We start from the raw sequence: 17,439 nt of genomic DNA on the forward strand, positions 1-17,439 counted from the left end.
CCACAAATAATAACGGTGAGTTAAGGGGAAAACACAAACGTAGAGATGAAACAGGTTTAGCAAATGAGGCCCGCTAATACTAGATAGGCAGATAATAGATAGGTGTCTGTGCAGTCAGTACAAAAACTATCAAAAGTAAACCACGCAGAGAATACAAGAACCCCCACACCGACTCACGATGTGAGGGGCGCCCTCTGCACCCCAGAACTAACCAGCAAGCAAAAAATCACATAAAAGCAAGCTGGGCTGAACTCATAATATAATGAGAAAAGTTTTCAAGGAAATAATGAGAAACTGAACAAGCAAACTTAGCTTCTCATAGCAGGAGACTGGTCACAAGGAATATTCAGGAGAGCACAGGATCAGGACTGAATACACCGACAGCAGGCGACAAGTAGAGGTCCAGGTGAGTTAAATAGGCCCAGCCTAGCAGGAGATGAAACAGCTGAGCCCAGCCAAGACCAGCCATATATCGCTAAAGGCCACCAGAGGGAGCCCAAGAACAAACTCACACAGTACCACTCATGACCACAGGAGGGAGCCCGAGAACGGAATTCACAACACATGGGTACAGGATGGGGGGGACATATGGGGGCTAGGGGCAGGATGTATGGAGACACATGGGGCCAGGCTGGTGGATCATATGGGGCCTGGGGACAGGATGGGAGAACATATGGGGCCTAGGGCCAGGATGGGAAAAAACATGGGGGCAGGATGGAGACATGTGGGGCCAGGATGGAAGAACATACAGTATAGTTCTGGGAATGAGTCACATGGGGGCCAGAAATTTGACATGTAGGGTCAGGAATTAGACACATGGGGCTAGAAATGAGACATGTGGGTCCAGGAATGAGACACAATGGGCCAAGATGGGGAATGTTATTACAGGACCGGACCAGGATGTGGGACATTATTATATGCTGGGGCTAATTAAGGGATACTATCACTGCTGTGATGTTTTTTTTTTTGAGGATACTGTTTTCAATGGGGGGTTCTGATACTGTGCAGGACGACATTATGTCTCTATTTTTGTTCATCTGGCGAAGTGTAGAACTTGGGGAAAAATGAAGGGAATGTGCTCTGGAAAAGGTGTTCTAGATAACTGTGTGCTATTTTCTGCAGAGATGAGTCCTGGCTGGAAGAAGTGATGGTGATCGGCGCTGGACGAAGAAGAAAAGCGAAGATGAATATCTTCGACTAGAGACGTCACTGGTGAGTCAGTGTATTACCTGTACACTTACACTATACACAGGATGCCTGTGTATAATGTCACTGGTGATTACTGTATTACCTGTACACTATATACTATATATAGAGAGAGAGCCGCTGTGTAAAATGTCACTGGTGATACCTGTATTACACGTATACTAACACTATATACTGAGCTCCTGTGTTTAATGCCATTGGTGATCACTGCATTATCTGTACACTATACACTATATACAGAGCTCCTGTGTACAATATCACTGGTGGCCACTGCATTACCTGTACACAATACACAGATCTCCTGTGTATAATGTCACTGGTGATCACTGCATTACCTGTACACTTACACTATATACAGAGCTCCTGTCTATACTGTCTCTGGTGAGTCACTGTATTACCTGTACACTTACACTATATACAGAGCTCCTGTCTATAATGTCACTGGTGAGCTACTATATTACCTGTACACTATAAACAGCTCCTGTGTATAATGTCACCGATGAGTCACTGCATTATCTATACACTTACAGTATATACAGAGCTCCTGTCTATAATGTCATTGGTGAGCCATTGTATTACCTATACACTATATACAGAGCTACTGTGTATAATGTTACTGGTGAGTCACTATATTACCTGTATGTTTACACTATATACAGAGCTTCTGTGTGTATTGTCACTGGTAATCATTGTATTACCTGTACACTTACACTATGTACAGAGCTCCTGTGTATGATGTCACTGGTCATCACTGTATTACCTGTACACTATACACTATATACAGAGTTCCTGTGTATAACATCACTGGTGACCCCTGTATTAGCTGTACACTATATAGTATATACAGAGCTCCTGTGCAAAATGTCACTGGTGGTCACTGTTTTACCTGTACACTATAGACAGAGCTCCTTTGTATAATGTCACTAGTGATCACTGTATACCTATAAACTTACACTATTTACACTATATGCAGAGCTCCTGTGTATAATGTAACTGGTGAGTCACTCTATTACCTGTACACTTGCACTATACACTATAAAAAGTATGCCTGTGTATAATGTCACTGATGATTACTCTATTACCTGTACACTATATACAGAGCTCATGTGTATAATGTCACTGGTGTGCCAATGTATTACATGTACACTTGCACTATACACTATATACAGAGTTCCAGTGTATAATATCACAGGTGACCCCTGTATTACCTGTACACTATATAGTATATACAGAGCTCCTGTGCATAATGGTCACTGTATTACCTGTACACTGCCACTATATACAGAACTCCTGTGTATAATGTCACTGATGAGTCACTGTATTATCTGTACATTACAGTATATACAGAGCTCGTGTCTATAATGTCACTGGTGAGCCACTGTATTACCTATACACTCTTTACAGAGCTCCTGTGTATAATGTTACTGGTGAGTCACTGTACTACCTGTACACTTATACTATACACTATAAACAAGATGCCTGTGTATAATGTCACTGGTGATCACTGTATTACCTGTACACTATACACTATATACAGAGCTCCTATGCATAATGTCACTGGTGAGCCACTGTATTACCTATACACTCTATACAGAGCTCCTGTGTATAATGTTACTAGTGAGTCACTGTACTACCTGTACCCTTACACTATACACTATAAACAGGATGTCTGCGTATAATGTCACTGGTGATCACTGTATTACCTGTACACTATTTACAAAGTTCTTCCTGTGTATAATATCACTGGTGATCACTGAATTACCTGTACAGTACACTGTCACTATATACAGAGCTTATGTGTATAATGTCACTGTTGAGTCACCATATTACTTGTACACTTATACTCTACACTATATACAGAGATCCTGTGTATAATATCACTGGTGATTCTTGTGTTACCTGTACACTATATAGTATATACACCAACATGCTATTACTTCCATTGGGATAGTGCATGTGCGTGAATAGCTTCCTCGATTCATAAGGATACCCTGACGAACCCCTACTATTAGAAGGGGAAAATGCGTAGGGATGGAAATAGCAAAATATGAGGATGAGTACCTTTAATATTCACAGATATTTTACTTTGTTGGGCTATTACTACCTTTTATTTTGATGTTCCCATTTGTGTATAACCCAATAGGCACTGACTTAGGGTCAGTATCCCAACTACTGAAACATTGCTTTATGAAATGAATCTTTTCCTTTCCTGGCCTTCTGTGGCGTCCTAACACCTATATTTGTGTCCAGTCGATTGACTATATGAGCATTTCACTATTGAGAATTTTCTCAGTATGACCCTCATATGTGTTTGCATGTGTGTTTTCTTTTTATTCACGGTGGTGTCATTCTTTTGCAGGGTATAACAGGGTCAGTAAGGGTGAGCTGACTTCGAACGGGGGCACCTGTCATGAATCCCCAATGGCTAGGGATAGCACAGGACAAGCAAAGTACAAATAAATAACGGACGAGCTCTAGGGTGATGGAACCTGGGCTGACCGCTGCCCTACGCCTGACAAACGCAACTAGAGATAGCCAGGGAGCGTGCCTACGTTGGTTCTAGACGCCACGCACCAGCCTAAGAGCTAACTAGTACTGCAGAGAAAATAAAGACCTCACTTGCCTCCAGAGGAATGAACCCCAAAAGATATAGTTGCCCCCTCACATGTATTGACGGTGAAATGAGAGGAAGGCACACACATAGAGATGATATATATAGATTTAGCAAATTGAGGCCCGCTGTAAACTAGAAAGCAGAACGATACAAAAGGGGACTGAGCGGTCAGCAAAAAACCCTAATCAAAAAACCATCCTGAGATTACAAGAACCCATGTGCCAACTCATGGCACATGGGGAGAACCTCAGTCCACTAGAGCTACCAGCTAGCATAGAGACATAATAAGCAAGCTGGACAAGAAACCAAACAACTGAAAATCAGCACTTAGCTTATCCTGAAAGATCTGGGAGCAGGTAGGCAGGAACCAAACAGAGCACATCTGAATACATTGATAGCCGGCAAGGAAATGACAGAAAGGCCAGGTAAAATAGGAAACACCCAGCCTCTGATGGACAGGTGGAAACCAAAGGCCGCAACCCACCAAAGTCACCCAGTACCAGCAGTAACCACCAGAGGGAGCCCACAAACAGAATCCACAACAGTACCCCCCCCTTGAGGAGGGGTCACCGAACCCTCACGAGAACCCCCAGGGCGATCAGGGTGAGCTCTATGGAAGGCGCGAACTAAATCAGTCGCATGAACATCGGAGGCGATCACCCAGGAATTATCCTCCTGACCATAACCCTTCCACTTAACCAAATACTGGAGTTTGCGTCTGGAAACACGAGAATCCAAGATCTTCTCAACAACATACTCCAATTCTCCCTCCACCAGCACCGGAGCAGGAGGCTCAACCGAAGGAACAACGGGCACCTCATACCTCCGCAACAACGACCGATGGAACACATTATGAATAGCAAACGATGCTGGGAGATCCAAACGAAAAGATACAGGGTTAAGAATCTCCGAGATCCTATAAGGACCGATGAACCGAGGCTTGAACTTAGGAGAAGAGACCTTCATAGGGACAAAACGAGAAGACAACCACACCAAATCCCCAACAAGAAGTCGGGACCCACGCGGCGACGGCGATTAGCAAACTGCTGAGTCTTCTCCTGAGATAACTTCAAATTGTCCACCACCTGATTCCAAATCTGATGTAGCCTGTCCACCACCATGTCCACTCCAGGACAATCCGAAGACTCCACCTGACCAGAGGAAAAACGAGGATGAAACCCTGAATTACAAAAAAAAGGAGAGACCAACGTGGCAGAACTAGCCCGATTATTAAGAGCAAATTCGGCCAGTGGCAAAAAAGCAACCCAGTCATCTTGGTCAGCAGAAACAAAACACCTCAAATAAGTTTCCAAGGTCTGATTAGTTCGCTCCGTCTGGCCATTCGTCTGAGGATGGAATGCAGACGAGAAAGACAAATCAATGCCCATCTTGGCACAAAACGTCCGCCAAAATCTAGACACAAACTGGGATCCCCTGTCAGAAACGATATTCTCCGGAATCCCATGCAAATGAACCACGTTCTGAAAAAATAAAGGGACCAACTCAGAGGAGGAAGGCAACTTAGGCAAGGGCACCAAATGAACCATCTTAGAAAAGCGGTCACACACAACCCAGATAACGGACATTTTCTGTGAAACCGGGAGATCAGAAATAAAATCCATGGAAATGTGCGTCCAAGGCCTCTTCGGGATGGGCAAGGATAACAACAACCCACTGGCCCGAGAACAGCAAGGCTTAGCTCGAGCACACACTTCACAAGACTGCACAAAGGTACGCACATCCCTAGACAAGGAAGGCCACCAAAAAGACCTGGCCACCAAGTCTCTAGTACCAAATATTCCAGGATGACCAGCCAACACAGAAGAATGGACCTCGGAGATGACTCTACTGGTCCAATCATCCGGAACAAACAGTCTTTCTGGTGGACAACGATCCGGTTTATCCACCTGAAACTCCTGCAATGCACGTCGCAAGTCTGGGGATACGGCGGACAATATTACCCCATCCCTAAGGATACCAGTAGGCCCAGAGTCTCCAGGAGAGTCAGGCACAAAACTCCTGGAAAGAGCATCTGCCTTCACATTCTTTGAACCTGGCAGGTATGAAACCACGAAATTGAAATGAGAAAAAAACAACGACCAACGAGCCTGTCTAGGATTCAAACGCCTGGCAGACTCAAGGTAAATGAGATTCTTGTGATCAGTCAAGACCACCACACGATGTTTAGCACCCTCAAGCCAATGACGCCACTCCTCAAATGCCCACTTCATGGCCAAAAGCTCCCGATTACCCACATCATAATTGCGCTCGGCGGGCGAGAATTTTCTAGAGAAGAATGCACATGGCTTCATCACCGAGCCATCAGAACTTCTCTGTCACAAAACCGCCCCCGCTCCAATCTCGGAAGCATCAACCTCAACCTGAAAAGGAAGTGAAACATCTGGTTGACACAACACAGGAGCAGAAGAAAACCGGCGCTTAAGTTCCTGAAAGGCCCCCACAGCCGCAGGAGACCAATTAGCAACATCAGCACCCTTTTTAGTTAAATCAGTCAAAGATTTAACAATACTGGAAAAATTTGCAATGAACCGACGATAAAAATTAGCAAACCCCAAGAACTTCTGTAGGCTCTTAACAGATGTAGGTTGTGTCCAGTCACAAATTGCCTGAACCTTAACGGGATCCATCTCAATAGTAGAAGGAGAAAAAATGTACCCCAAAAAAGAAATCTTCTGGACTCCGAAGAGACACTTTGAACCCTTCACAAACAAAGAATTGGCCCGCAGAACCTGAAACACCTTCCTGACCTGTAGAACATGAGACTCCCAGTCATCAGAAAACACCAAAATATCATCCAAATACACAATCATAAACTTATCCAGATATTCACGGAAAATATTGTGCATAAAGGACTGAAAGACTGACGGAGCATTGGAGAGTCCAAAAGGCATTACCAAATACTCAAAATGGCCCTCAGGCGTATTAAATGCGGTTTTCCACTCATCACCTTGTTTTATCCGCACCAGATTATACGCACCGCGAAGATCTATCTTAGTGAACCACCTAGCCCCCTTAATGCGAGCAAACAAGTCAGTCAATAATGGCAATGGATACTGATATTTGACTGTAATCTTATTCAGAAGGCGATAATCTATACAAGGCCTCAGGGAACCATCTTTTTTTGCCACGAAAAAAAAACCTGCTCCCAGAGGGGACGAAGATGGACGAATATGTCCCTTTTCCAAGGACTCCTTAATATAATTCCGCATAGCAGTATGCTCTGGCAGTGACAGATTAAATAAACGACCCTTAGGGAACTTACTGCCAGGAATCAATTCTATAGCACAGTCACAATCTCTATGAGGAGGGAGCGAATTGAGCTTAGGCTCCTCAAAAACATCCCTATAGTCAGACAAAAACTCAGGGATCTCAGAAGGAGTAGATGAAGCGATAGAAATCGGAGGTGCATCATCATGAACCCCCTGACATCCCCCGCTTAACACAGACATTGTTTTCCAGTCCAGGACAGGATTATGAGTTTGTAACCATGGCAGACCCAGCACTAGTACATCATGTAAATTATACAGTACAAGGAAGCGAATCACCTCCTGATGAACGGGAGTCATGCGCATGGTCACTTGTGTCCAATACTGCGGTTTATTCATAGCCAATGGTGTAGAGTCAATTCCCTTCAGAGGAATAGGGACTTCCAGAGGCTCCAGACTAAAACCGCAGCGTTTAGCAAATGACCAATCCATAAGACTCAGGGCAGCGCCCGAATCCACATAGGCATCAACGGAAATGGAAGACAGTGAAAAAATCAGAGTCACAGACAAAATGAACTTAGGCTGCAGAGTACCAATGGCAAAAGATTTATCAAGCTTTTTTGTGCGTTTAGAGCATGCTGATATAACATGAGCTGAATCACCACAATAAAAACACAATCCATTTTTCCGCCTATAATTTTGCCGTTCACTTCTGGACTGAATTCTATCACATTGCATAGTCTCAGGTGCCTGTTCAGAAGACACCGCCAACTGGTGCACGGGTTTGCGCTCCCGCAAACGCCGATCAATCTGAATGGCCATAGCCATAGACTCATTCAGACCTGTAGGCGTAGGGAACCCCACCATAATATCCTTAATGGCCTCAGAAAGACCATTTCTGAAGTTTGCAGCCAGGGCGCACTCATTCCACTGAGTAAGCACCGACCATTTCCGAAATTTTTGACAATATATTTCCGCTTCATCATGCCCCTGAGAGAGGGCTAATAAAGCCTTTTCAGCCTGAATCTCCAGGTTGGGTTCCTCATAGAGCAATCCCAATGCCAGAAAAAACGCATCCACACTGAGCAATGCAGGATCCCCTGGTGCCAATGCAAATGCCCAATTCTGAGGGTCGCCCCGCAGGAAAGATATTACAATCCTGACCTGTTGAGCAGGGTCTCCAGAGGAGCGAGATTTTAAAGAAAGAAACAATTTACAATTGTTCCTGAAATTCAGGAAGGTAGATCTATCTCCAGAGAAGAACTCTGGAATAGGAATTCTAGGTTCAGACATGGGAGTGTGAACAACAAAATCCTGTATGTTTTGAACTTTTGCCGCGAGATTACTCAGGCTGGAAGCCAAACTCTGGACATCCATGTTAAACAGCTAAGATCAGAGCCATTCAAGGGTTAAGAGGAGATAAGAAGCAGCTAGACAGCAATTAAGGGCTAGGCAGCAAAACTCTGAAGGGAAAAAAAAAAAAAAATTCCCTTAAACACTTCTTTTTCTCCTGCTTCAGCCCAAACAATTAACACTTTGTGTGCCGGCTATACTGTCATGAATCCCCAATGGCTAGGGATAGCACAGGACAAGCAAAGTACAAATAAATAACGGACGAGCTCTAGGGTGATGGAAGCTGGGCTGACCGCTGCCCTACGCCTGACAAACGCAACTAGAGATAGCCAGGGAGCGTGCCTACGTTGGTTCTAGACGCCACGCACCAGCCTAAGAGCTAACTAGTACTGCAGAGAAAATAAAGACCTCACTTGCCTCCAGAGGAATGAACCCCAAAAGATATAGTTGCCCCCTCACATGTATTGACGGTGAAATGAGAGGAAGGCACACACATAGAGATGATATATATAGATTTAGCAAATTGAGGCCCGCTGTAAACTAGAAAGCAGAACGATACAAAAGGGGACTGAGCGGTCAGCAAAAAACCCTAATCAAAAAACCATCCTGAGATTACAAGAACCCATGTGCCAACTCATGGCACATGGGGAGAACCTCAGTCCACTAGAGCTACCAGCTAGCATAGAGACATAATAAGCAAGCTGGACAAAAAACCAAACAACTGAAAATCAGCACTTAGCTTATCCTGAAAGATCTGGGAGCAGGTAGATAGGAACCAAACAGAGCACATCTGAATACATTGATAGCCGGCAAGGAAATGACAGAAAGGCCAGGTAAAATAGGAAACACCCAGCCTCTGATGGACAGGTGGAAACCAAAGGCCGCAACCCACCAAAGTCACCCAGTACCAGCAGTAACCACCAGAGGGAGCCCACAAACAGAATCCACAACAGGCACCATTTTGTTTTCCCTTAGGGTGCCAACCTCTGCGGTGTTAAGTATGATTATTTTATGAAGATATACAAAACATGGATGCTTATAGACAAGATGGATGCTTTGCAGAATATGTATACACATCATAGATATTACAGATAAGGTAGGGAAACCATGAGATCATAATTAGCGTCAATACCCCTACCCGCCCTTACTATTGACTTATGTTGTCTTTAAGCCTCTTCTTTTTATTTTTTATCTAATAAAGTTTTGTATATAGTAGGTGGGTGTTTTTGTGTTATACACTGTCACTATACACAGAGCTCCGATGTATAATGTCACTAGTGATCACTGTATTTCCTGTACACAGTTCCTGTGTATAATGCCACTGGTGAGTCACTGTACTACCTGTAAAGAAATGCAAGAGAGCACTAGGGTCTTATCCAGGTTAAAGGTTTGATGAATGAAAGGTAAAACAGCTCATCTTGTAAGGTTGTGTGAGACACAACAGTTAAAAAGTCTAAAGACCAGATGCAGCAGCCTCCATAGAATATCAGTAAAGGTAACCAGATTGGAAGTGTTTCTGTGCTCTCTGGAATTGTGATGCGAGTTATAGTGGATAAAAAATACATTTTTTTACGGTTGTCCTGAGGAAGGAGTTGGTGAACTCGGAAATGCGTCGACAATGAACCTGAAGTTTTATTTACTATAACTCGTGTCATAATTCCAGAGAGCATAGAAACACTTACTATCCGGTTACCTTCACAGTACAGTATACACTATATACAGAGCTCCTATGTTTAATGTCACTGATGATCCCTGAATTACCTGTACACTATACACTATATAAAGAGCTCCTGTGTATAATGTCACTGGTGAGTCTCTGTATTATCTGTACACTTATACTATACACTGTATACTATGTATGGCGCTCCTGTGTATAATGGCATTTATGTTAATATTAGTATTGTGCCTTTTAATTAATGATCAGTGTTGTAGTATTCAGTCACTATGTGGTGGTAATATGTGATCTGGTCACGGTGTGGTGGTATTTGTTCCTTGTATATGGTATTATTCGGTCACTGTGGGGTTGTAATATGTGGTCTGCTCATGGTGTGGCGGTATTTGTTCATTGTATGGGGTGGTAATATGTGGTCTGGTCACAGTGTGGTCATATTTGTCCCTGTATGTGGTATTATTCGGTTACTATGTGGTGGTAATATGTGATCTGGTCATGGTGTGGTGATATTTGTCCCTTGTATATGGTATTTGTTCACTTTGTGGTGGTAATATGTGGTCTGGTCATGGTGTGGCAGTATTTGTTCCTTGTATGTGATATTATTCGGTCAGCTACAGCGCGGACTTCCTCTTCATGGTTATTTTCTCCGAAGGCGGAGACAGTGATGATTGGGCGCTGGACATCACGTGTTAATTCGCCGCATCACAGCCCTGGGACCACGAGTTATGATACCACTGGAATGGCGCCTGCACGGGAGGGGAGTATAGGTTTATTTATTTTATCAGGGCCAAACATTTTGTTTACAAATGAGGGGACAACTCCTTAAAGATACCTTTTAAGCATTTTCTCCACATTTTGAAATTTACTATTTCATGTCCATTTCCTATATTCATTACCTAACCTTATTTACCAGTGATGCTGATCTTTGCTGACCACTTTGAGGTCCCATCCAGTACACTCTGCTTCACAGCTTTGATTTGATGTGCATGTGTGGCTTTAACAACTCCAAAGACTTCTTGAATTAGCTCAAATATCTCTGGTTTGTTCCTTTCACGGATTTTCATCCGATCTTTGAGAACCATGATAATATTAAGAGTACGGTCTTCAGCTCCATGTTTGGAGCTCTTTTCAGCTGCCCCTGTTGGGAAAAACGCAAAAACGTTATTTTACTTTGAGACTTTTGATGTAGAATATATTTTTTTGTTGTGAAAAGATCTAGCAATGCAAGTTTAGATATCTCTAGAGTGACTTGGATAGCTCCAGAGATGCTATGTAGTGGTCGTCAGGTCAGAATCTTCCTTGATTTTTCTCTGGCCACGCAAAAAAAAACAAACAGATTTTGTCTTGGAATTCAAGAGGCTTCAATAGAAGAGATGGGAGTGCTGAAGTATTGATACATGAGACGCATCTGTTAAAAAAACAAAACTATGCTGATGAAAAAAATAACGTGTTGAGTTGTTAGTGCCATTCATGTCACATTAAACTTCTCATTTGAGAATGTCGTGTTGCCATTGACAATGTCTGAAACAATAATTATGTTAGTATCTAAGATGAGAAGATAGGACAGACTCGATAGCATACAGAATTTTTCTATCATCATATGATGTACAATTAAATCTTTTATCACTAATGGAGACTTGCCAATTATACTACAAGTAGTCCAGAGGTTCTGTCTTTTTTACTGATTGTCGATAAACTATATATAAAAAAAAATCTTCCAATAGGACTGCGAAGGAGGTTCACTTTATTGTTCTATGGTAAGAGTTGTCCATTTTCTGGAAGTTGACAGTTAGGTGATATACCCATCGCTTCCCTGGTAACTTCCACTTGTGTACAGACACTGAACAGTTCAGCGCTATTCAGCCCCTGCACAATAGTGGTCACAGCGGACAGAGATCAGGGATATCGGCATGAGGGCGAATCACGTGACCTCCTGCCCTCTTGATTCCTATAGATGGGAGGCTGACGCCATCCATTGTTTACCCTCGCCATGGGATGCAGGAGGACTTGAGCGGAAGAGCTGAAGGTAGAAATGAGGTGGGTTAGCATTTTCCGCGACAGGTCACAATAGTTAAGGTTCTTTTAGAACTTATGTGGCAAAGTGGCAAACCCTTTAAGTTTCTGGACTTTCTATTTCTTTCAAAGTTTAAGACTACCTCAATTTAAATACTAAGTCATTAGTTAGAAATATCCTAATGTTAAATTATTGAATCATTTTCCACTCTCTACGGTAAACAAAATTAATATGATAGTCATATGTCCTCAAATTATTTAACATTTCACCTATGTGGATTGTAGAGTAGACTTTGAAGATCCTTGATGTTCTCCTGAGTGAGCCAATATAGTGGGGTCAGAAAGGTAGGATTGCAATTACTTAGTTTGACTTTTTGCTTGAATAATCGCGAGTTCTCAATTCCTCATCTTAAAGAAGTACTCCCATTACCTTTTTTCTTCCTTAAACCTGTGTAAATGGTAGAGTAGTGTAGTGTCAATCTATTAATATACTGTCATGATCTCAATGGCAAGAGAACATAGCATAAGTATATATAGGAACTAGCTCTTGGAAGATGGGAACTGAGCTGACCATGAACTAAACCTAACGCACAACTAGCAGTGGCCGGGTAGCATGCCTACGTTGATTCTAGATGCCCAGCCCAGCCGGAGGACTAAATAAAGCTAGCAGAGGAAAATATTAGTCCTAGCTCACCTCTAGAGAAATACCCCGAAAGGAGACAGAGGCCCCCCACATGTATTGACGGTGAGTTGAGATGAAATAACAAACGTAGTATGAAAATAGGTTTAGCAAATTTGAGGTCCACTTACTACATAGCAGAAGACAGAAAGGACACTTTCATGGTCAGCTGAAAACCCTATCAAAAACACCATCCAGGAATTACTTTAAAACTCTGGCATTAACTCATAACACCAGAGTGGCAATTCCTGTTCACAAGAGCTTTCCAGACACAGTAACGAAACTACAGCTGTGAACTGGAACCAAAATGCAAAAACAAACATGGACAAGAGTCCAACTTATCTAGTAGTTGTCTAGGAGCAGGAACAAGCACAGAGAGGCTTCTGATAACATTGTTGACCGGCAAGCAACTAACAGAGCAGCAAGGTTATATAGCGACTCCCACATCTTGATGGGAACAGGTGAACAGAGAAGATGAAGACACCAGTTCAATTCCACCAGTAGCCACCGGGGGAGCCCAGAATCCAAATTCACAACAGTACCCCCCCTCAAGGAGGGGGCACCGAACCCTCACCAGAACCACCAGGGCGATCAGGATGGGCCCTATGAAAGGCACGAACCAGATCGGAGGCATGAACATCAGATGCATTCACCCAAGAATTATCCTCCTGGCCGTATCCCTTCCACTTGACCAGATACTGGAGTCTCCGTCTGGAAACACGAGAGTCCAAGATTTTCTCCACAACGTACTCCAACTCACCCTCAACCAACACCGGAGCAGGAGGCTCAACGGAAGGCACAACCGGTACCTCATACCTGCGCAATAATGACCGATGAAAAACGTTATGAATAGAAAAGGATGCAGGGAGGTCCAAACGGAAGGAAACAGGGTTAAGAATCTCCAATATCTTATACGGGCCGATAAACCGAGGCTTAAACTTAGGAGAAGAGACCCTCATAGGGACAAAACGAGAAGACAACCACACCAAATCCCCAACAGAAAGCCGAGGACCAACACGACGGTGGCGGTTGGCAAAAAGCTGAGTCTTCTCCTGGGACAACCTCAAATTGTCCACCACCTGCCCCCAGATCTGATGCAATCTCTCCACCACAGCATCCACTCCAGGACAATCCGAAGATTCCACCTGACCAGAGGAAAATCGAGGATGAAACCCCGAATTACAGAAAAACGGGGACACCAAAGTGGCAGAGCTGGCCCGATTATTGAGAGCGAACTCCGCCAATGGCAAAAAAGCAACCCAATCATCCTGGTCAGCAGACACAAAACACCTCAGATATGTCTCCAGGGTCTGATTAATCCGCTCGGTCTGGCCATTCGTCTGAGGATGGAAAGCGGACGAAAAAGATAAATCTATGCCCATCCTAGCACAGAATGCCCGCCAAAATCTAGACACGAATTGGGTCCCTCTGTCAGAAACGATATTCTCAGGAATACCATGCAAACGAACAACATTTTGAAAAAACAGAGGAACCAACTCGGAAGAAGAAGGTAACTTGGGCAGAGGAACCAAATGGACCATCTTAGAAAAACGGTCACACACCACCCAGATGACAGACATCTTCTGAGAAACAGGCAGATCTGAAATAAAATCCATCGAGATGTGCGTCCAAGGCCTCTTAGGAATAGGCAAGGGCAACAATAATCCACTAGCCCGAGAACAACAAGGCTTGGCCCGAGCACAAACGTCACAAGACTGCACAAAGCCTCGCACATCTCGTGACAGGGAAGGCCACCAGAAGGACCTTGCCACCAAATCCCTGGTACCAAAAATGCCAGGATGACCTGCCAACGCAGAAGAATGAACCTCAGAGATGACTCTACTGGTCCAATCATCAGGAACAAACAGTTTATCAGGTGGGCAACGATCAGGTCTCTCCGCCTGAAACTCCTGCAAGGCCCGCCGCAGGTCTGGAGAAACGGCTGACAATACCACTCCATCCTTAAGGATACCTGTGGGCTCAGAGTTACCAGGCGAGTCAGGCTCAAAACTCCTAGAAAGGGCATCCGCCTTAACATTCTTAGAACCCGGTAGGTATGACACCACAAAATTAAACCGAGAGAAAAATAATGACCAGCGCGCCTGTCTAGGATTCAGGCGCCTGGCGGTCTCAAGATAAATCAAATTTTTGTGGTCAGTCAATACCACCACCTGATGTCTGGCCCCCTCAAGCCAATGGCGCCACTCCTCAAAAGCCCACTTCATGGCCAAAAGCTCCCGATTCCCAACATCATAATTCCGCTCAGCGGGCGAAAATTTACGGGAAAAGAAGGCACAAGGCCTCATCACGGAGTAGTCAGAACTTTTCTGCGACAACACTGCCCCAGCTCCGATCTCAGAAGCGTCGACCTCAACCTGAAAAGGTAGAGCAACATCAGGCTGACGCAACACAGGGGCAGAGGAAAAACGGCGCTTAAGCTCCCGAAAGGCCTCCACAGCATCAGGGGACCAATCAGCAACATCAGCACCCTTCTTAGTCAAATCGGTCAATGGCTTAGCAATATCCGAAAAACCAGCAATAAATCGACGATAAAAGTTAGCAAAGCCCAAAAATTTCTGAAGACTCTTAAGAGAAGAGGGCTGCGTCCAATCACAAATAGCTTGAACCTTGACAGGATCCATTTCAATGGAAGAGGGGGAAAAAATATATCCCAAAAAGGAAATCCTCTGTACCCCAAAAACACACTTAGAACCCTTCACACACAAAGAATTAGACCGCAAAACCTGAAAAACCCTCCTGACTTGCTGGACATGAGAGTCCCAGTCATCCGAAAAAATCAGAATATCATCCAGATACACAATCATAAATTTATCCAAATAATCGCGAAAAATATCATGCATAAAGGACTGGAAAACTGACGGAGCATTAGAAAGACCAAAAGGCATCACTAAATACTCAAAGTGGCCCTCGGGCGTATTAAATGCGGTTTTCCACTCATCCCCCTGCCTGATTCGCACCAAATTATACGCCCCACGAAGGTCAATCTTAGAGAACCACTTGGCCCCCTTTATGCGAGCAAACAAATCAGTCAGCAACGGCAATGGGTATTGATATTTAACAGTGATTTTATTCAAAAGCCGATAATCAATACATGGTCTCAAAGAGCCGTCTTTTTTTGACACAAAGAAAAAACCGGCTCCTAAGGGAGATGACGATGGACGAATATGTCCCTTTTCCAAGGACTCCTTTATATATTCTCGCATAGCAGCATGTTCAGGCACAGACAGATTAAATAAACGACCCTTTGGGTATTTACTACCCGGGATTAAATCTATGGCACAATCGCACTCTCGGTGCGGAGGTAACGAACCAAGCTTGGATTCTTCAAAGACGTCACGATAGTCAGACAGGAACTCAGGAATTTCAGAGGGAATGGATGATGAAATGGAAACCACAGGTACATCCCCATGAGCCCCCTTACATCCCCAGCTCAACACAGACATAGCTCTCCAGTCGAGGACTGGGTTGTGAGATTGCAGCCAAGGCAATCCTAGCACCAAATCATCATGTAGATTATACAGCACCAGAAAGCGAATAATCTCCTGGTGATCCGGATTAATACGCATAGTTACTTGTGTCCAGTATTGTGGATTATTATTAGCCAATGGGGTGGAGTCAATCCCCTTCAGAGGAATAGGAGTCTCCAAAGGCTCTAAATCATACCCACAGCGTTTGGCAAAGGACCAATCCATAAGACTCAAAGCGGCGCCAGAGTCGACATAGGCGTCCGTGGTAATAGATGACAAAGAGCAAATCAGGGTCACAGATAGAATAAATTTAGACGGTAAGGTGCAAATGGAAACAGATTTACCAAGCTTTTTAGTGCGCTTAGAGCATGCTGATATAACATGAGTAGAATCACCACAATAGAAACACAACCCATTTTTCCGTCTAAAATTCTGCCGCTCGCTTCGGGACAGAATTCTATCACACTGCATACTCTCTGGCGACTTCTCAGTGGACACCGCCAGATGGTGCACTGGTTTGCGCTCCCGCAAACGCCTATCGATCTGAATAGCCATTGTCATGGACTCATTCAGACCCGCAGGCACAGGGAACCCCACCATAACATCCTTAATGGCATCAGAGAGACCCTCTCTGAAAGTCGCCGCCAGGGCGCACTCATTCCACTGAGTAAGCACAGACCATTTACGGAATCTTTGGCAGTAAATTTCCGCTTCATCTTGCCCCTGAGATAGGGACATCAAAGTTTTTTCTGCCTGAAGCTCCAAATGAGGTTCGTCATAAAGCAACCCCAAGGCCAGAAAAAACGCATCCACATTGAGCAACGCAGGATCCCCTGGTGTCAATGAAAAAGCCCAGTCTTGAGGGTCGCCCCGGAGCAAGGAAATCACAATCCTGACCTGCTGTGCAGGGTCTCCGGCAGAGCGAGATTTCAGAGACAAAAATAATTTGCAATTATTTCGAAAATTCTGAAACCCGGATCTATTCCCCGAGAAAAATTCCGGCAAAGGAATTCTCGGCTCAGATACAGGTGCATGACAAACAAAATCTTGCAAATTTTGTACCTTCGTGGCGAGATTATTCAAACCTGCAGTTACACTCTGAAGATCCATTACAAACAGGTGGACACAGAGCCATTCAAGGGTTAAGAGAAGGTAAGAAGCAGCTAGACAGCAATTAAGGGCTAGGC

At 44.1% G+C, this 17,439-nt stretch overlaps 1 protein-coding gene across 11 annotated transcripts in view; it reads right to left on the minus strand.

Moving 5' to 3' along the window:
• Positions 1 to 17,439, minus strand: part of UNC13A (unc-13 homolog A) — a 335,107-nt gene that overhangs the window by 139,569 nt on the left and 178,099 nt on the right. For all 11 annotated transcript variants that reach the window (XM_077273640.1, XM_077273632.1, XM_077273616.1 and 8 more), the window contains one exon: positions 10,983 to 11,210. In XM_077273640.1, the coding sequence (XP_077129755.1) occupies positions 10,983 to 11,210 (228 nt within the window). The remainder of the gene's footprint in view (positions 1 to 10,982; positions 11,211 to 17,439) is intronic.

Source organism: Ranitomeya variabilis, chromosome 1, assembly GCF_051348905.1.
Source record: "Ranitomeya variabilis isolate aRanVar5 chromosome 1, aRanVar5.hap1, whole genome shotgun sequence".
In the NCBI taxonomy this organism is placed as follows: Eukaryota; Metazoa; Chordata; class Amphibia; order Anura; family Dendrobatidae; genus Ranitomeya; species Ranitomeya variabilis.